At 43.7% G+C, this 21,923-nt stretch overlaps 1 protein-coding gene across 1 annotated transcript in view; it reads left to right on the top strand.

Annotated features, from left to right (window-relative positions):
* GNA11 (G protein subunit alpha 11) overlaps positions 1 to 21,923 on the top strand; it is a 103,131-nt gene that overhangs the window by 22,012 nt on the left and 59,196 nt on the right. Inside the window, exons 2-4 of the mRNA XM_085636956.1 lie at positions 2,341 to 2,525; positions 15,103 to 15,257; positions 16,311 to 16,439. Coding sequence (XP_085493082.1) covers positions 2,341 to 2,525; positions 15,103 to 15,257; positions 16,311 to 16,439 — 469 coding nt within the window. The remainder of the gene's footprint in view (positions 1 to 2,340; positions 2,526 to 15,102; positions 15,258 to 16,310; positions 16,440 to 21,923) is intronic.

The raw sequence follows: 21,923 nt of genomic DNA, 5'->3' as shown, positions 1-21,923 counted from the left end.
CCGCCGTACGGTGGTCGGACTCTAGTGTGGCGATCCCCGACTAACACCAAACTCGTAATCAGGCCCTTGGTGAATATGATATACTTGACGTATGTGAATCCTTTCCTTCATTTCGTGTATTAGGTGTGAAAACATGCAAAAATAAGTTTGTCAGTGCTGGTAATGTCAATCAATGATGACTTTTTAACAAAGCATATACTAGCTGGATTGCCTTTTGATGCTATTAACAGGTGTTGCGTTTATCATCAAAGTTTAAACACAACCTTTTTGCTCACAATTGCAGCAATGCTTGCATGTAAGCCTTCCCAAATATCGTGTTCGTAGAATTTGCCCACAATGTGAAAGTGTTGCATTGAAACAAGGGAAGACGTTGTCCCTTTTTTAATCCGATGTCCATGTGATATTGACCTGCCGTCCCAGATTTATGTTTCACGTTGCCTACTTTTTAATTATTTGAATGCTAATACTTAATCTCTATTGGTTTGTCAAAAATTTCAATGCACTGGAAACTTAGTCTTCCATATTCATGGATCATGGTTTGGCTCTGCCATGTAAATTTGTATTTCCTGTGTTGTCCAGCCACCAGCCCTGCCGCCTTGTGTTTAATATACTTTTGTCCTTTCATTTTAATGTTTCCTTGAAGCATAGCATTTCCATTCTATAAGCTACAGTTTCACAAAGTCCGTATTGGTTTCGACGTGGCATTTCCACCTTCATATTAGTTTCTGTGTGAGCTTGCTTCCATTACCCTTCTCCTGCATCTGCAGATTCGACCACTGCTGCTGTTCAGGGATGATTCCTTTGTAGATTTGTGTTTTAACCCCTTCAGCGCTGGGCGAATTCCGCCGCGGTGCTGAAGGGTTCGAGCGCGGGCGGGCTCATGACGGAACGGTTCCGTCATGAGCACAGCTCAACCGTGGCTCATGACGGAACCGTTCCGTCATGAGCATGGAAGGGGTTAAACCTTAGTAACCTTCCATATTTAGCCGGGAGGAGCTGCTGCATGGTTTCCTTGAAAGGGGGATAGCGAAAGGACCAGAAGTCGCTATCTAAGTTTTTCTTGCCACCCAGAAGGATCATGACAGCCCAATATCTAATCATTTGCTTCTCTCAGTAGCTGCTGTAGCTTTCTTGATAGGAGCTGTCGATGTATCTCCAACTATCTTGCTTTCGTTTAATATTATAATTTTTGCATGAGCCATTGCTTTAGACTCTTCAGTGTAAGATCCCATCGGAAGCTGAGAGTCTTCGGCATAGCTCCTTGTATCTCTATGATAAGATGTAGCTCAACTGAAGGCTTTCTCAGCTGTTGGGCTCTTGCCTTGATGCCCTAGAACATTCAGAGTGACAGACACATTGGATCCAAATCTGGTTATACTTATCCTGCCTCACCACTGAATCATTAATCTGCAGCAGTGCGATTATTGATAGAACCTTCAGACTTGAGCTGCTCTGGAAACCCTTCTTTGAACTGCAGTGGGATGTCAGGCGGTCTTGTCATTAGCTTCCAAAATACTCTGCATCTGGTTTTTGTGAGCTTTTGAGGCACAGGAATGTTCTGTAAAACACTCAACATCCTTTTTTCTAAAAAGGTTTATCAGGCTTGCTTCGGTGTGCACCAGCTTGATGTGGATTGTCTTGCCTAGCTGTAAAACAGTGTGAGAACGCACCTCTATTAGTGATGTTCCTGTCAGCCTCTCACCGTTGGTAGTGGTTCCCCAATAGTCCCTAGTCTGCGCTTGTAGAAGCAGAGATACAAATGGGTGGATGTGATGTACTTTTCTGAAGACCTTGGTGAACGAAAATCTGGTGTAAAAGCTCTGGTTAAAGAATGCTGTTTATTTGCCTGTATGGGAGAGATTTTCTGGTAACCACTGAATTACCTTTAACTGATAAATTATCCCTTCTATAAATGGTATTAAATGCATCTCATGGGTATCTTTAAAATGAACATGTCAAGAACATTCCTGCACCTATGTTTGACATCCCTGATCTAGTCTGCTAATACCGGCTCATTATACAGCTTTCTAATACTGCTTTGTGTTCTTGATGCAGCAAGGATGTTATGACGTTTGTACTGTTTCTACTACACCACCTATCTCTTTGATTTCGTGCAAATATGATGAATTCTGATCTGTACACTGCATGCCGGAGGTAAAATATTTTAACTTGAAGTTTAACTGTTTATAACCTATCTGGGGGAAATATCACTTTAGCATGTTCACTTCTGTGACCATTTAACTGTCGGGAGTGCTCACAGCATGGTTAGGTGGACATACATGCCGAGTTTCGAGCTGGTCTACTGTCCTAGTCACATTTTCTTTTTCTTTCTGGTCTTAGGCACAGGCGAGAGCGGGAAGAGCACATTCATCAAACAGATGCGGATAATTCATGGCTCGGGATATTCAGAGGAGGACAAGAAGGGCTTCACGAAACTGGTGTACCAGAACATCTTCACTGCCATGCAGTCCATGATCCGTGCAATGGAGACGCTGAAGATCCTGTACAAGTACGAACAGAACAAGGTTGGGCCTTTCTAAGTCTCTTGCCAAACCCTAATTTACTTCGGGAACATTGGGCCAGATTTACAAAGATTGCATTCACAAAGTTGTGGCACATCGTTTTTTTCGAATTTGTATCTGATTTTGAGAACTGACTTATGTACTATTAAGTTGGTTTGCTAAATCACCATTTGCAGGAGGTCAAAAGTCCTCTGCCTAATTAATATTTATTAGGCAGTTCGCAATTTGCAACACCTTGTGATTGGGTGTAATCATCCGGATGGTTGCCTGCAAGACCACTATCCCTGTTATATTTCAAAACAGGATTTATTTTAATTCTTTTTTTAAATTTAATTATCAGTCCATGTTCCTGAAGGGAACTGGTTCTGCTCTCCTCTTCGGAATACTTCATTTAGGATCAGTCATCGGTCCCCTGGACCCCTGAATACTTTCCCCAAGGCTTGCACCTTGAGTACTAAAAGGGAATCAGTTACCACCTCCTTGAATGAGGTAGTTACTTTTCAAGGGTTTGGGCCCGGATTTGTGATCACAAGTAATTGAAAGATACTGCTGAACCACAATTTAGAAGGAACATTCCTTTCCATTTGGTACGGGTCCCTAAGCCTATTTTACGAAGGTTTTGTACATTATAAAAATGGATTTTGCAGTTGTAAACAGTGACTTTACGACCGCAAAATCCTTTTGTGCATCGGCTGAAACGCTGCTTAGTGTGAACTCCAGAAATATTAGGGGACAACATACACCACAGAAGTTTGATTGGAGCATTTGAACACGGACGATGACTGCTGAAAAACAAACACATGTCCTGGACGGGCCAGTCCATTTTGGATACCATTTACCTTGTGACATATTGTTCTTTTCTGATAGCTCAAGATGATTCTTGAAACTGCTTTTAATTTCATTACTTGTGGGGCACGCTCCCATCAGGAGGCTGTGCATTACAGTGATGGGAGAATGTAAGATAAGGACTAGAGTTTAGGAGTTCGAAGAAGCGTAGCAGCTCAGGTCAGTGCCTTAATCAGCGAGGTGGCATGAGCCGCGAAACCATTAGTGTGAGACTGTTGCCAACGAGGATGACACTAGCAAGTTTTAGGTCGCCGTACAAATGATTAAACCCATCGCCTATCTCCCGTGGTGGCATTTGGAAAGGATCTGAGTGACATGCGCCCTGTGATGTGAAGGATTTTGTAACCCACAAGGCCATATATACCCCAACTGGATAGGAGGGGTGTGAACACTATTGACAAAGTCTGAAGATTACGATCAGTTGATGATCTGCCTTGTATACAGGAACTACAGTGCTTGATAGCCTAACCTCATAAATTTTAATGAGAAAACGGGCATTAAATGAGAAATCCTCAAGAAAGTTGTTACAAGTCATCGAGGCTACAGGAACTTGCATTGACTGCTGGAGTGTCTTCAGGGTGTGTGGCAGTGTATGCTTGGTGTGGATGTGAGAACTGACTTGCATTTGTTTGTTTCATTCTTTTTTTATGCTGTTGAAATTATGATGAAATAGTGTTTTTAATGTATTATTAGAAGAAGTAATCACTTTGGATATATAACTCTATGATGATTCTTATACTAAAAATATGAATATTTCATAAAAAAATGAAAGTTAAATAATAGAAACTTTTGTGATGCGATTGGTGAGTTAAAAATGGCTCAAGATTTTTCTAATTTAAAAAAAAAAGAGAATTAAATGAGCTTGCGGGAATCTTTTTTGCGATGTTTGTTGGCTTAGAGAAGTACCATGTACCTCTGAACTTTGACGGCTTGTATTGTGCTGTATTTTTAGGTGAGAGCCACTCCACTGCGTGTGGTACAGTGGTGGTTGTGTATCTTGAGAGGTTGAGTTAAGTCCTTGTAGTGAAATTAAGCACCTTGACTATTCCGACAGTCTTGTTGAGCTCATGGCTACCAGAAGGCCTCAACGCGCTGGAACATTCATGTAATCGTAGTCGACATAGGCATTTGCCAAAAAGCTAGGTTTTCAATGACCTTGAAAGGAAAGCTTGCATGATAGCCGGCAAAGATCGAAGGGAAGGGACTTCCACAGACTGGGACCCTGATGTGAAAATGAGCAGCCGCCCCAACAAGATCTTATTTTTGGGGACCTGCAGCAAATGAGCTGAGGAAGATCGCAAGGACCTTCCAGGGATATAAGGAGTGGCTACTGATCTCAAGAGAGCAGGGTTTTTCTTTGAGGAAGTACAGTGGCAATATAATCCACACCAGACCCAGAGATTCCTTCATTTGAGACTAATGCATGCACTACACACCCACAGCGACGCTTCTTTCCCGGATTATTCCCCATTAGAGGATAGGTTGCTACTAGACCCCATTCCCCATAAGGCGACCTCCACGATTTACCATGAATTGATAAACAATGGACCTGACCCCCTAACAACCCTCAGGGTGGCATGGGTTAAAGACCTAGGAAGCATTAATCCCGAGGAGTGGCAGGAGGACATTCAGAGCCCAAGAGATCGCGGTTCGATCCAGATTTAGGTTGGTACAACTTAAGATATTACACCGCACCTATTATCCTCGTACACACCCATACACCTGGGCCAAGGCCCCCACAGCGTTGTGCGTTAGGGGATGCCAGCGGGAGGGAACCTTCCTACATATTCTATGAGAATGTCCAGAGATCGTCAGATACTGGTAGAAAGTCACAGATACTATGTCCAGGGTGGTAGAAGTGACGGTTCCAATGGATGCTAAATGGCTTCTATTAATGATTAAAGGGGACTCCAATTGGTCCAGATATATGGGTATTTGGTTGGCTCTTGCGGGGATTGCTAAGCGAAATATTGCCAGGGGGTGGGTGGGGTCGTCTTTGCCTCCGACACTGGAAGAGTGGGGGCGAGATCTCGACTGGTGCCAGCGGGCTGGACAAACAGTGTATAAAAACATGGGGGGGGGGGGGGGGTCAAAAAATGGGAAAGAGTATGGGTGCCCTGAGGAAGATACAGAGGGATGTGCATGAGAGAATGACATGCAAACAGCTGAAATGGGGTGGAGTGGCGGTGGGTTGTAATGACCCGAGCTGTGACACTAGCTACACAAATTTATCATGGTATGTAGGCTTACCCGGGAAAACTTTTCATATGTTCTTTTAGTCTCCTGTTCCCTCGTGATGTTATTATTGATGTAATGTATCAACTCACTGTGTATCAATGTGAGTAATTCCTGTAACGTATGGTCTATTGAGCAATGTTAATAACGAGAGTTTACAAAAAAGAGAGAGCAGGGCTTTTCTTGTGAAGGGACCTATGCATAAGGCTTTAAATGGAGATCGTCTCTCAGGGCCGCTTTTGCGGATTGATGCCGGGGAAGATTCACCAGGAGCGGAGCAGCAGCATTCTGTAGAGGCCGGAGCCTCTTTGGCACATAATGGGAGGAGCCCAAATCAAGGACATGGCCGTAATCAAGCCGGGAGATGAGAGCCTGAACAATTAGTGTCCTGGCCAGAACAGGAACGAGGTTTAAGACTAGTGGCGTAAAGGATTACTAAGGGTAAACCGCTAGCAGACTGTTGCAATACTTCTAGTTTTCCAAGTCCTAGTGAATTAATTATTGCCTTAGTGATTCGAATGGGCAGGCAGACTTGTATCTTTACATCTTGATTACTTGCAGTAGTGGCCTTAGGAATCTTTCCATGCACATTGAAGAATCGTCCATCTACCTAGAGGCCTGCTCTCCTAGGAAAAGATCAGGCTTTTGGGAGGGAATTGAAAGGAGGCTGGTTAAGTGATGTAGAGAACTTTTATTTTGGAAGAGTTGAGCTTGAGGGCCCCCAACATCAAACTTCAGTGAGACTCTCAGATGCTTGATTGGAAACAGGATTGAAATGAAGGAAAGAGGTGATACGTGTGTTATGGGTGTAGAGATGGTGACCTCTCCACAAAGTGCGAATATAGGAGAAGCCCATAATTTGATCCTTAGATAACCCCTACGGGAAGAGTTCTGTTGGACCCCTTCACCCTATTCAATTTATCTTAATACTGCCCTGTGACTGCACTCCGTGCTTGGGCCTTTTTTTTTTTTTTAGAGATGGTGTGTGTGTGTGTGTGTGTGTGTGTGTGTGTGGTAGCATGAGAATAGTTGTTTACGATCGTTTATATTTTCCAGTATAGCTTGGTCATACTCACTGGGGCATGCAAGCTTTACAAAGTGGCAAGAAAGTCAAAGATATGACCAGAAAATGTGGAAAAGCCAGAAAACGTCAGGTGAATTAGTAATGAGTGGAGGAACTGTTCATGCAAGAAGGGCTGGGTGCTGTGTTGCGATTGTTTGTAATGGTGAGCCTTTGATTTCCTAAGACTAGGTATGCTCCAAAGTGCTGATGTTTTGGTCGCGTGTGTAGGTTCATTAGTTGGTACGTGTATTTGTTTGATGCAGAAATATTAACATGGGGGGGGGCAGAGAGGAATCTTAAGCAATTAATGGAGTCTGTGCTTGATTGCTGTGACTTGCTTACATTAGCTCTGGCATCCCAGCTGTGTTCTAGAATAGTCTTACCTCTGCAGAGTTCTTTGATATTGGGCAGAATTCTCAGCACAGGTCGTGTAAGACACTTGATTTTATCCCTCCACCGCACACAGACATGTAATACTCAACTCGCATCTCTACCAGCACCCCATCCCCAGCAACCTTACACACCTCAATCACTTTTTTCATGCTTCCTCCCCACTCTGCACCCTTATGCACACACACAGAAACACACTCCGGCTTGCTCGTCAGTGGATGGTGCACTCATTCTCCCTCATGTCCTGCATCTGTTTTCTATCATCACTGCAATAAAAAAGTGGGAAAATTCATCATCTCCTCTTGTGTAATTCAGTGACTTTTCACAGAAATTACGCAAAATCGCAGTCTGGCATTTTCTGCTATATTTTAGTGTATAAAATTTTGGATGCGTGTATGCCTTTTGTGCAAAAAAATAAACTGGTGCCATGCACAAGAGCTGCTCGCTTTTTGACTTGACCTCGTCTTACTGGCGCAAACGCCAATTGGTTTGCAATGATTTATTACTGAACTTGGAGCCTATACCACCTCGGTCCAATTGACCATCAACTACAAACCAGCATTTGCAATGCAATAGGTCTCGCATTTATGCGAGTTTGAGCTATTGACATTGCAAATAGCAATGCCTTTTATTTTTGTTTTTAAAACCTAAATAAAAGGCATTGCCATTAGCTTAAACTCTGGTAACTGCGAGACCTATTGCATTGCAAAAGCTTGTTTTTGCTGGTGCTGCCATTGATGAGGCCTTGGGGGGCTGTGCGCTTGGTCTTCCGGATTTGCTGCTGGTCGCATCTTAGTGTGGATTTGAACATCTTTGTCTGCAGATTATGGCTCACTCTCCGTGTGTGCTCCAGTTTCTTCCAGTGTCGTTTCGTCAGCCTGAGTAGGCGACAGTCATATAAACTTTCACTGGAGCACAAGCTACAGAATGCAAATGTTGCTTTGAAAGGCTGTGCACTTCAGCTGGCACTCGGTGTGTTAGCATCAGTGATGGTGAAAAACAATTTAAATCTGTTCTTTCCCATGTTGTCCAAGTACCTCTCACTGTAAATCAGTGACTAAGGAAATACATGAGTCTGTAACGGACAGTGTTTTGTGAATGCGATTACTATAACTTTGTATGTGCGTGAGTACAGATGTGTGTACACACACACACGTGCACAAACACCCTTCACGATTGCCCATTATAGATGGCTCCACCAATTATATTTGTGGCCTGTTGCATCTCCTTCCCCTGTCCCCAAGCCCCTAGAAATCACTTCTAGAGATACCACTGTGTCTGTCAACATCTGCGCTGTTTCAGGTCCAAATCCCACTGAGGTCTACTCAGCATTTCATCCTTCGGAGGTCCATAAAACGAGTGCTCTGTTTTTTTTTGCGAGCGTAGCTCTGCAGCACCGTTTGTAAAGCGCCTAGGCAATTTGGAAAGAGTGTTTCGTGGTCCGTGGGAGTTTCGAGTATTAATAAAATGCCCGTGGGTATTGAAAAGTAGTATGGTGACTCGCACGTGCAGGGTCCTAGATTCCTTCCCACTGGCCTTTATCTTAGCATGACATAAGTCGCCTAGGAGCTTCGTACAATACAGGGCACGGGTCCTAATGTTGGCAGGGCTGTTACAGCCTTTCATCCTTTCACTGTCCTGTGGTTGCCATTTCGTTACGGAACAGCCTACCTATTGTCTAAGTGTGCAACCACGTTCCGGTTTGGCGATTACTCCTCTGCTATCAGAGACGCACAAAGGAGCTGTCACATTCCGGACCCTAATGAGCCCCTCAGGAAGAAGAGGGGGAGCAGTGAGAGCCCCCCCGCGAGGAGATGCAAGCAGGGCTACTGTACACCCTGGCGGGGGCTGAAACCACTCACTTTTGTGACGGGCCGGTGTGGGCATTGGGGGATTACACAGCAGGTGTCGACTCCCCAAAAGAAGATAATATGTAAAGAATAGGCTTTCTTTACTTTGGATAATATAACAACCCCCCCGCCACCAACCCCCGACTCCTTTCACCCCAAATCTTTTATGTAGCGCTTAGAGCAGGGCTGAGCGCTAGTTAGATGCCAGGGCCGTGGAGGAGGCCCAGCCGGGTTGGGAGGAGAGTGACTGGGTTGGGGGGGCAGTGGACTGTACTCCAACCGTTGCTGCTAGATGTAAACCTTTGTTGTTTGATGGTCTGAAGTCAGTCAGGGACAGCAGAGCTTGTATAATATTAAACCGAGGCGGTCTTTCCACTTTGTGTTCACTGCGGTTAAACGCTCCCTGCTGACCCGGCTCATAACAGACCGTGGGACCCTGGCAGGGAGGCTGCATGAGGGTCTCTGCCCATGTCACCTTCTGACAGCAGCTCCAGGCCTTGTAAATGTGCAAGGCCACTCCATCTCCCAGGTTACTCATCACAATTGACAACAAGCCCTTGTGACGTAGCACGTAAGGATCAAGTGCGCCTGCCGTAAGGGGTGCGTGCTCTGCGCATGGCGAATGTGTGGTATGGGTATTTGAGTACACAGCTGACAGTTGGGGCAGGTTCAGAGACCAGACTATAGCGGACCTAACACTTTGAGAGCAGTACCGGGGCAAGTCAGATCACTGTATTTGATCGAAGGAGGTAGCACCTGGGAAGCCTTCACAGCAGCGAGAAAAAGACACTACTGCCGCCATGTACGGGCACTTGGACCCGCAGCGCTCCCCGTCCCGGGGTTTTAACTGCATCGTCCAGATCTGCAGCGCCAATGTACAGGAGCCGGTAAGTGGGGCATGCTGTACGTGTAAAGCGCGCCGAGCTTGGAGCGAGCGTGCGCATTAAAAAAAACAAATGCATGAGGCTTGCGAGGACGGAAGGGGGACAGGAGATGTGCACATCACGTGTCTGTACGTGCGCGTTCACAACCTCCAGTCAGCCCTGCATGTGCCCATCTCCTGTCTCCCTTCCGAAGCAAGTCAGTACGAGGTGTGTGTGTGTGTGTGTGTGTGTGTGTGCGCGCGCGCGTTAGGTGGATGCGGTGAGTAGGGTCGGCAGCGGCGGGGTGTGTGTGTGCGGGTGTGTCTGTGTGTGCGTCTGCGCAAGCGCGTCCACAGACCCCGACCCCAATTTCTGCGCGTGCCCCGGTCTGTCTCCCTTGAGAGGAATCTCGGCGTGGCCTTTGGCCAAACAAACATCTAGGCTATGGACATAATTTAGAATTGAGTGGTAATGGAAAATTCTTGAATTTTTGTAGGATGTGCTAAATCCGTATGATACACCTGTTGAATTTCCACGGTCTATGAGCAGAGTGACCAAGCAACTAAGCGAAAAAGGTCATTATCACAGCATGCCGACAGGCGCCCCACGCTGCAGACCTATAATTAACTCCGCAGGTCTTCTGGAGAGGAGCACTCCACTCGCAAATGCTGTTCATGTGAAGCGCGTTCACAGACAGCAATCACAAATCACAACACTCTGCGCGTGCCAGCAGGTCTTCCGGAGAGGAGCACTCAACGCGCAAATGCTGTTCATGTGAAGCGCGTTCAGACAGCAATCACCACAACACTGCGCGTGCCCCAGTCTGTCTCCCTTGAGAGGCATCTCGGCGACAATAGGTCTCGAGACCTAAAAAAACGAAGGTGATGTGCTTTAACAAACATCATAAAGCCGACCGCAAATGTACTTGGACTTTGGACAAGCAACCTTTGGCCGAGGTGGATTCATACAAATATCTTGGCTTCCAAATTGATCGCAAACTCATCTTCAAGATTCACCTGTCCCAAGGTCATACGAAATCCAAACAGCTGCAGTTTGCCTTCAAAATTTAAAAAAAACAAACTTGCAGGTGGATCTATTGGGCACCTATTAAAGGTTATAGCAGCAAAATTCCTGCCTTCTATCTCATATGGTACAGAAATCCTGAATGGTAAGGACGCTATAGGCTTGAACCTGGAACAATCAATCCTTTTTAAGAAGCTGTTTGCAATCCCCGCCACATTCCGCAAGCCCAAATTCGACTTGAGTATTGTCTAAAAAACCAGATCCCTGACAAACAAGGTACACTAGTCGAGTATTATTGGAGGATGCGGGATGCAGAGGAAAACACACTCGCACATTATTGTTGGGTAGAAATCGAAAAGCAAGCAAGCTTCAAAAAATTCAATCTTCGAAGCTCTGAAGGCCTCCCTCTCAGCACTGAAGTTAGAGGAGGCATGGCTTACAGCTCCCACCTACTCTGGCTTTAAATTATTGGTCAACAAAGCCATAAAACGGCATTCCATATTATTAGACACAACTGCCTTAGCAAAAAACAAACACGCCTGGGCCGTGATTCAGTTTTACCAGAGGTTGCAACCCCAATCCTACCTGCTAGATCACTTTTCGCACCAGAAAAACATTTTTTCAGTTTATTAAGGCTTGGGTCATACCCATCAGAGGACCTGACCCCAAAATGGAAATATGTATGGCAATCAAAGGAATGCCGCTTGTGTGGAGCTTGGGATGAGTCCTTACTGCACCTACTATGCATCTGCCCTGCTTTGGCATAAACGCGCAAAATGGGCCTTTGGGAGCTCTTTAGGAAGGAACAAATAAGAACTTGTAGAGCAGCAGTGATTCACTGTCTCACGGGCTCATCTATCCCATTGTCCTGCAGAGCCATAAACATTTTTTAAAACGCGGCAAGAGACCTGGCCAATGCAGAACCTGTTAACCAACTCATGCAGCATTAGAACATCTGGCTTTGAAACCATCCGAAAGTTCTGCTTGCATGTTAACTTTTTATATTTTTTACAAAAATAATTCTAATGTATATTCTTGCAAGTTTTATTCATGGTGATTTTTCCACTCTTTTATGGCTTTTTACGAAATCTCATAAGTATTCTTCTTCTGACTTGCTACCCAGCTGCCATAAAGGATTTTTAGCCGAGCAAGTTCCAGTTACCGCATGTTGCATAATGGCATAATTACACTTCAATAACTTGAGCGTGTGTTTTGCGCTGGTGTAATTGTAATTTTGCTCAGGCCTACTAAACGAGTACTCTACAGTAGTTTAGATTTCATCAGCCAGGCTGTCTCCTGATTCTAGATCAGCTACTTAGTAGTTCAATTAAAAGTAGATCTTCTCGTGCCTTCTGTCTGGCATGCATGCCCCTTACCGATGACTAGCCTTATGCTATGTGTTGTGTAGACGATGGGATGGAAGACTCCTATAGATGTCTCCCATACATGTTTGACCGGGAGAGAGCGCACCGTTTTTCACAGTTACAGATCTGCTGTAGTTTGAAGGCAGTTGAGATTTCTTGAGTTCAGAGAACACCAGAGATAAGTACAGCCAGGGCAAGGTTCAACATCCCTTTACACAGTTGTCATTCCAAAGAGGGAGTGTCACTGTAAAGGTGTTAGTTTTCTATTTCTTTTGTCTTGCTCTTTAAATTTTACCGGTCTCTCTGGAGTGTTTTTGTGGTGTTCGACCGGAGAGCTCATTTATTTAAGTTTTGTGGTAGTTTGCATTTATTATTATTTTTGGGTGTTAATAGTGTAAGTGTCAAATGTGCAGTCTTGAGTAGGATTAGATCGGACAGCAAGCCAGTGGCATATACCAAGCTTGACGACTGCCATGGTCCACCTCGTTGCATAGTGTGGAGAGTTACTGGGAAGAGAGACTGTCCATTTGCCTGTTATCGGAGAGAGTAGCAGTGTATTACTAATGGACTGTTCACTCAACCCCGATCGTAACAAACCTTGGCCGAGATGGTCCACTGTGTCAAAGCCCAGCACCCCTAGCTTGGAAGGACTTTCTTGTGCTATCTGCAGTCTGGTTGGGTTATTTCTTTACTGGACCCATGATTTATGGTTCAGTCTGTTTGGAATTTTACTGGCCATCACGCCATAGAAATCCAAGTGGCTATAAATGAGTAATGCTTAGTTGATCTCTTCTTACTGCCCTGGTCCGGTGGTGCTACCTCCAGAAGAGACCGGTTTCTGAAAAAAAAGTTGACTTGTAAATTAAACCAGCAAAAAACGCTCAATCAGTTCTCTTCTGGTAGTTTACAGCTAGTTGTCCCAAAACTGACTTAGTAAGGTGTTGCTCTCCAATGGCAGGAAGGCACACCTACATTTTAAACACCCCCTTTTGCTCTCTCGTGTGCCGTTTATTGTGCCCAGGCGGCCCCAAGTAAGTAAAGTACAGATTGTTGCTTGTCTTGTAACCGTCTTGTGTCTGTTGATCTGAGCGCAGGAGTGTGCCTGCTCTTAATGGCCCGTGAGCCATGAACATTCTCTGTGATCATGGCCATGTCGTGTCTGCTGCTCAGGGCAACTGTTGGTTTTTTCAAAGCTCTTTGCGGATGCAGTACACAGGTAATTATCTGCTGCTGCTTTTCTTGGGAAGTCTTGGCAGAGACCGCAATAGGTTGCTATGTTGCCCGGGGCACGTCTCTGAAGAAATCTTGTGTAAGGCCTTGTGCCAGATGTGAACCATGTACAGCATTAATGGATACTTTTGAACTCTTCACTATCATGTGCACCTACTAGACAGTCCTCATTCTGGTTGTAGTTGGTCAAAGCCAGAAGTAGCTATAGAACTAAAACATGAGTTGAAATGTAATTGGCATATTTCTAATGCTGGTTTTCTGTCTCTTGTGGTTCTAGCAGGCCTGTATATTGCATCCACTAGGCTTTTTGTTACATGTACGCATGAGAGTGCACTCATTTGAATGAGATGACGTTTGATTAATTAAGAGTCTCACAATTTAAAATAAAAGTAAGATTTTGTCAGGTAATTGGTTAACGGACAGTATTCTGTTGTGGTATTTGGTTTGTAGAGATGGAGATTGCTTGTGATTTCGACTTGAGTATTGTCTAAAAAACCAGATCCCTGACAAACAAGGTACACTAGTCGAGTATTATTGGAGGATGCGGGATGCAGAGGAAAACACACTCGCACATTATTGTTGGTTAGAAATCGAAAAGCAAGCAAGCTTCAAAAAATTCAATCTTCGAAGCTCTGAAGGCCTCCCTCTCAGCACTGAAGTTAGAGGAGGCATGGCTTACAGCTCCCACCTACTCTGGCTTTAAATTATTGGTCAACAACAAAGCCATAAAACGGCATTCCATATTATTAGACAAAACTGCCTTAGCAAAAAACAAACACGCCTGGGCCGTGATTCAGTTTTACCAGAGGTTGCAACCCCAATCCTACCTGCTAGATCACTTTTCGCACCAGAAAAACATTTTTTCAGTTTATTAAGGCTTGGGTCTTACCCATCAGAGGACCTGACCCCAAAATGGAAATATGTATGGCAATCAAAGGAATGCCGCTTGTGTGGAGCTTGGGATGAGTCCTTACTGCACCTACTATGCATCTGCCCTGCTTTGGCAGAAACGCGCAAAATGGGCCTTCGGGAGCTCTTTAGGAAGGAACAAATAAGAACTTGTAGAGCAGCAGTGATTCACGGGCTCATCTATCCCATTGTCCTGCAGAGCCATAAACATTTTTTAAAACTCGGCAAGAGACCTGGCCAATGCAGAACCTGTTAACCAACTCATGCAGCATTAGAACATCTGGCTTTGAAACCATCCGAAAGTTCTGCTTGCATGTTAACCATGTACAGCATTAATGGATACTTTGGAACTCTTCACTATCGTGTGCACCTACTAGACAGTCCTCATTCTGGTTGTAGTTGGTCAAAGCCAGAAGTAGCTATAGAACTAAAACATGAGTTGAAATGTAATTGGCATATTTCTAATGCTGGTTTTCTGTCTCTTGTGGTTCTAGCAGGCCTGTATATTGCATCCACTAGGCTTTTTGTTACATGTACGCATGAGAGTGCACTCATTTGAATGAGATGACGTTTGATTAATTAAGAGTCTCACAATTTAAAATAAAAGTAAGATTTTGTCAGGTAATTGGTTAACGGACAGTATTCTGTTGTGGTATTTGGTTTGTAGAGATGAAGATTGCTTGTGATTGGTCCAGTTCTTGTGTCTTGTTGCAGGGCATACATTTGTTTGGTTTAGAGCAGGTGTTCTTGATTAGTAGGTCTTGTTTGTGTGACTTGTCAGTAATGTGTAATTCCTTATTGTCTTAGGCCAATGCACTTCTCCTGCGGGAGGTGGATGTTGAAAAGGTCTGTACCTTCGAGCAACCCTACATCAGCGCCATTAAGATGCTGTGGAATGACCCTGGAATCCAGGAGTGCTATGATAGAAGGCGAGAATATCAGCTGTCCGACTCCGCCAAATAGTAAGTATCACTCTTCTTGCCTGACACTAAGCTGCATTTGCAAGATTAGCAGATGTCCTGTTAGGTTTAATCCTGCTGCTGTTTGATTTTGTACCATAGCTGCCACTTTAATTTTCTAGAGTCTCCGTCGGGGAAGATATGGTCTTGTCTTGCTCATCCCACCCAGAAACCCTACACCGTTGCAAAAATAATCCTGTCTGCCATCACCATGTTTCCACCTGTATTTAATTTTCAGTTTTGTAGCTTACCCTTTAACCAACTCTTTACATTTTCCTTGTTTTTTTGTTAATGCAAAGTCAAGCTGACCAAAAATGTAGCTGAATGTGAAAAATTAGAGTAGAACTTCTACACATTGCTGAGCAGGAAGGTCTCCACCCAGGTCAAACGCTTTGGAATGATAGTGGTATTTGCCTAATGCTGGAAGTTAGAGGACCAGATGAAGATCTTAAGCTCGCACCCCCTTGCTTGGCTCATGGGCATAACGGAAGAGGAGTGCAGACTATTTAAGATGCAGATCTGTTATTGGAAGAAGTAATTATGTCCTGAAAGGAATTTGCCAGGCAGCTGCTTTTCTGGAGGTATTTTTTTCATTCCTCTATGCACCTGTTGCTCCAAAAGGTTTGCAGAATGTACCTTAGTTTGGGGGTCTTTACTCTCTTTGTTTTGTGAACTGTTAAAAAGCACCTTTTGTATATACCACATATACATCTCTGCCAGTCCAGAATCTTTTCAGAGGATTTGTTTTCTTGTTCCAGAACAGCTAAAGTCTCTTCTGTGGGCAGTTGATCGGGTAAGGATTAAGGGTTGGGTCTGAAAGCACTTTTGGGTTCCGAGTGTAGGGTAGGTGTGTGGCCGGTTTCATTCACTGCGGCATGGGTTCTGTCTTGGTAAACATTCACTGTGAGGGTCCATATTAGTAGATGTCTTTCCATCTGGTGTTCTGCTGGTCTGGCTTTTCTGTCCTTTAAAATCCTGTTACATTTTTCTGCTGTGACCTCAAATGTAAGTGGGGAAAATGTAGGCCCTGAGACTGACTTGATTCTTGTTTTTCAGTTACCTTACTGACGTGGACCGAATTTCGTTGCCAGGATACCTGCCCACCCAGCAGGATGTACTGCGTGTCAGAGTTCCCACAACTGGCATCATAGAGTACCCTTTCGATCTGGAAAATATTATTTTCAGGTACAGTATAAATGGGCACTTTTTTTTTATTTTTATTATTGTTAATTACTTTCTGCTGTGCTGGTTTTGATGGTAGAAGCGTGCATGTGCTGTTGGATACATGGAGTATGCCGGAGGATGAGTGCTTTCACATGGTGCCTTCTTGTTGTGCTGACCGGCAATGCTGTAGACTGTGCCGAATGGAGGTTTGTGGTGGATGGGAAGAATTGCCATTGGCAGGGTAAGATGCTACATGAGGGGTTGATATCCAGTGTTCAGGCTGCACTGTTGCTGTTTGTCAGATTCCATGTTCTCCTGTGTAGTTTGTTCTTTATACAGGTTCTCATTTGCTGCGTTTTATTTCACCTGACATTTGAAGTGAAATGACAATTATCAAATGGTTAAAGGTCATGAAAACAAAAAAAGCACCTTTTATTAGGTAACAATATTTAGTTTCTTTGGCTGTTAGAGAAAGGTGTCCAGTCCTGTATATTCTATAAATTTGAGCACATGTTGTCCAGTTCTAAACCACCTGCTGTTTTGGAGATGGCGCTGCACTTGGTTTGCATTTGTGTATTTTTTGTAGAAGAGGCCTTGAAAAATGAACAAAATGCCCGACTTAAATGCCAAGGAAGAAACTAAACAGTTACTAGACCCTCAAGATCTCTGTTCAACAATGTTTTCTTAAAGTAGAATAAAATATAACGTCGTCAGATTGCAAATGAATATAGATTTCATTTTCATGGTTTGATTCACTACTGAAAATGTAGAGTCATTAATGTGTTTGGGGATCGACTGACTTTGCCAAGTCTATTGCCCTTTTAGCCATGTAAGCATGATTAACATGGCTGATTCTGCCTCAGCACATCCTGCCAGCCTTTCAGAGGCACACCTTATTAGTGGGCCCTAATGCCCTTTGTTGTCCTGTCTTCCTTTTTTTGGGTGTTGGGGGGAGGGGGAGGGGTGTACCAAGTGATCCTGGTATGTTGTGAACTTATTCCTTGCTCTTGCCAGCCTGTCAGTGTTAAAGCTGTTAATTGAATGACTCTCCTCAAAGTCTGCCTGGCAGATAGATCCTGGCATGTGAGTTGCAGTGCTGCCAAGTTGCTGTCATATGAAACATTCAGCTATTGTGGGCTTTTCAGCCATGAGTCAGTGTGGTTCATGGTGTCGACCTGGAGTCGAAATGCATGACAAGCATCAGCAGATTCTTTTTTCTGCTGAAAGGTAGTGACATGTTTCCTGCTATACAAACCTTTTGTAGTTCAATATGCAGAGAAGCTGTGATGCATGAAATGAAAAGCCAGTCAGAAAAGACCTATTACTCAAATCAAATATAAATAATTGTATTTGCTACTGAGTGAAGGAGGTCGGGGAGTGCCAAATGTTGCAAGATGCTATCGGGCATCCTGAAATCGACCCATGATACAGCGGGGCACAACTGAGTCCGAAAAGTATTGGTGTATAGATGAAACCTTATTAGGTATGTAAATAAAAAAAGAGCTATGCAAAACCCGTCGCAGCTGGGGACTTATCCAGTGACTGGGACCACTCCAACACGTGGGAAGATCTGTTTGCGGAATGGAAAAGGATAGTGTCTCTGGTTGCAGAATTTGTTTTGAGGACAGTGTGATCAAACCATTCTAAAAGCTGGAGTTTCTCACTCCCAGAAGGAGAATGATATTGATATCAGGTGAGTCATTGGATCCCGCACCCAAGCATTCTTTTGAGGACTTTAAGGCGTCTCGAGCTGTTTGAAAAATTACACTTCACTAAGGACCATGACAAAAAAATGGTCTCTGACCTATTTTGGCTGCAATTGCACATCAAGCTGACCTTTAAGTCCCTAGGGTAGTTCAGTGGGAGGAGCAATTGGGAAGCTACTTCATAGATCGAGGCTTGAGAGTGGGAGGACATAGTCCCTGAGAGACAGACGCCAGCTCAATGCATCAAACAAAGTGAAGCTGTGCCTTACCTAATACTTCACTGATAGCTCACGCCCGCTTAACTATACAGATGGGAGGGATGCAAAACTTTATGATGCATGCTGGAGGGAATGCGAAGGTGGAGGATTGCCCCAAGCTGCAGCCCTGGTTGAATATTTTGGATACTACCGATTGCATGTTTAGAATGATTATTGCCAGGTTCCCAGCTTGCACACTGTTTAAGTCACCCAAGAAACAAGCGTATCCCTTGCTCATTACAAGGGCTGTGCAGGAAGGCAGCTGATCACAGCACAGTTAACGGGGGGTGCTGATGCTATGACTGAATGGCACTCGACGACATTGTATTTTCTAGGCATGAAGAAGATCATTCCCAGCCTGGAGCAGAAATGGGCAGAATTTGACGCGAACCGGGCACCGTTTTTATAAGTAGACTGTTTTTTTTATTGTCTTTTGAGCTGCATTTGACCATGCACATTTTTTTGTGGTAACAGTTTAAAGTACTGCCGTTTTAGAATTTTTTTTCTATATTTTTCACTAAACACTTGAAAATGTTTGATGTTTTGGTTGATCTTAAACTCCCTACCATAAGCTTGATAATGAAGAAACTGCTTTTCTCAAAGTTCTTCTTAGTGTGTTTTTTTTTTTTGGGGCAATCTGCCTTGCAGTTAAGGCTGACTGTTGTGAGTCAGTGTAACTCGTGATAGCAGGGTACGTTAGATCCTGTGTGATATGCCTGCATTCTCATGTCTCTGATAAGATGGGTGGCTGCTTGTAGAATTGGCGTCTGTGATTATAGGCTAAAGGGTGTGCATGACCGGAACCCGCTTTCTCATATTGAATTCAAAGGGTTCGGATTTAGTGAAGCGATGTAAACGCCTTTTCTCCCTTTAGATAAGAACAAGATTTTGGGCAGGCCATGAATAAAGAATAAATAAATATGTCCTACTATAAGTAAAGCAAGCACTCGATTCCTTGAGTTTAAGGTGTTCATTTTGGCTACCTGTAAACTAGTCTGGATCATTCCCTCTGACAAGACGTGCCAATTGTGGACGACATACATTTTTCTAAATGTTAATTGAAATTGACTTAAGTCCGCTAACAGAGTGCACTAAAATGTAAGTGATATACATTGCACTGCATGTGCGTTAGTAACTTGCAAACATTTAGAGTATTTGAAAACTTAAAGTTGCTACCTTTCGGTTAGTGTCTACTAAACGCCAACACTAACCTGGAGTGGTAAAGGCTTTCCTTTGCTGTATTGTATGTTTTACAACTTCTAGTGAGGGCTTGCCATGCTGGAAAGCAGCATGGAATTCTAGGAGTTAGTATATAAGCTGCAAAAAAATAAGTGCAAAGAAACTGTTTTTTCCCTTGCAAACCCATCTCCTTATGCTCTTGTTGTCATTTACCCCTTCTACTAGGATGCTTAGTCTTGATTTCCCCCTCATACTTCTTTCTTCCACCACACTTAAGCTTAGTGTCTCCATCCCATAAACACCAATTCTGTCCATTCTTGATTTCCCCGCCTTCCTGCTCCTTCCACTCTCTTTATATCAAAAATTCCAAGGTTGCCTACTCTTCATCCCACCTCATGCCCCACTCTTCATCCCACCTCATGCCCCACTCTTCATCCCACCTCATGCCCCACTCTTCATCCCACCTCATGCCCCACTCTTCATCCCCTGTACATTTCCAGTCTATCTATCCCATGAATTTCAGATAAGTGCGGTTATCATGTGTCTGCCTAAATTGGCATTCACATTAAAATGTCTTCCTATACTCCATTTTTAGAAGGTGGCCACCCTTAGTTCTATTTGAGAGCCAGAACGTTTCTAATGAATTTATTGGATTGCCTTTCTGATTAATTTATTGGATTGAAAACAATATTTCTATACTCCTTGAAATATTTAAATGTTTACCCTGAAGAAGCAACATATTTTAGTTAATAAGTTGCGAACTCATATTGACTTGGCTTTGGTGTTCATCAAAATTCCAAATAAAATATTTTGAACCTTGAAACAAGACTCCTTTTTTCCTACAAACTTCTGAATTCTTTCTTTGACTGATCAGGATTTGCAAAACTTGGAAGTGATTTTTGCTTGTCTTTTCTGGAATTTTTGTGGGCTGTCCACAGAGGGTTCCCGTCTGCCATTGAATTGTAGACTATGGTAAGTCTTATTGGAGGAAAAATTGGGATGAATAAACGTTATAGAAATAAGCACTGCCAGTCATTCAGAGCTGTAGAAATCTGTACCAGCTTAGAAGTGCACCATTGGGGGAGAAAAAAATGTATTTCTAAGTTCGCATAGGAAACCTCTTCACATTCAGAGTTTCAGTGGAAGGGTAAGCGAATGTGGAAAAATGAACAGAGGCAAACTACATTTTAATGTCGAGGGAACATCCCCAGCAGAGTGGAGCTGCTTGCAAAAGAAAAATAAAGGAGATTGGGGCTTGTTGGGGAGTAAGTCAGTGCTCTTTCACGTCCAGTGCAACAGATACTACTGGAGCAGTTGAGCCAGGAAGCATTTACTCCAATGGAGTGCTGAAAGAAAAAAGCTAGTTCATGACTGTAAACAGTGGACGAATACAAGTCATCCAGTCAGAATGATGGTAACGAAGCTGTGCTTCAGGGGAAGAGACCTACCCAAGAAGGAAGGAAAGCCATGGAATACGATGCGTGAACATGTGATGGGTAATGAAGCCATTCAGTGGTAAGCAATGGATGATAATCCACATTTGAAAAGCGCGAACAATCCCCCATAAGGGTCTCTAGGCGCTGGGGGCCGTCGGGAAGATTAAGCAAGCTATTGCCCAGAGTCACATGGTGCTGGGCTAATCTGCCGCCAGCGCTGGGGATCGAACCTTGATCCACAGATTTCGGAGTCAGTCGCCCTGGCCCCGGCGCCACACCTCTCCCTCAGTGGATGACCAACAGCTATTCAGAATAGACAGGGTGCACAATAAAACTTTGACTAAGCTCCATAGGCAAAACCTAAATAGGTCTTTGTAGAAACCTTGCTCTAACCTTTGATCCCTACAACAGATGCCCTTTCTTTTTACATTTTTTACATAAAATTCTTATTAACTAACTTGAAAACCTTTGAGTTTTTAGTCCATTTTTATAGATTCCGTTTTTTCTGAGAGAAGCTTTGTTTCTTGAGCAAACTACTTGGGATGAGCCAGCTGTTAATTGTAGAAACCAGTTTATACGTTGAGAGCTAGCTCATTTGGAAGTAGTCACAGCTTTCATTGCCTGGGAGTTATGCCGCCCTAGTTTTACAGTCTGTATTCCTAAGGGATTCAGTTCTGATGGGCGAAGACCTTTTACTATATTTTGTTAATGAAAGAAAAATTAGCTGAAAGAGCCACAATGCACTGATGTTTTTCTTTTGGACTTTTCTCTAAATAAATGACTTGGTGAAAATCTAATGTGTTGACTATTTAAGAACTCAAAAACTAAGTGAGCACCTCTTTTGTGCATACTGGTTAGATCAATGGAATACTAGCAAGTTTGCTCATCTTATACCTGAGCTGGATATGTTTTCAGAGCACTTGTTTT

This window comes from Triturus cristatus, chromosome 12 (assembly GCF_964204655.1).
Source record: "Triturus cristatus chromosome 12, aTriCri1.1, whole genome shotgun sequence".
Lineage (NCBI taxonomy): Eukaryota > Metazoa > Chordata > Amphibia > Caudata > Salamandridae > Triturus > Triturus cristatus.
This window is presented reverse-complemented; position numbering and strand designations above follow the sequence as displayed.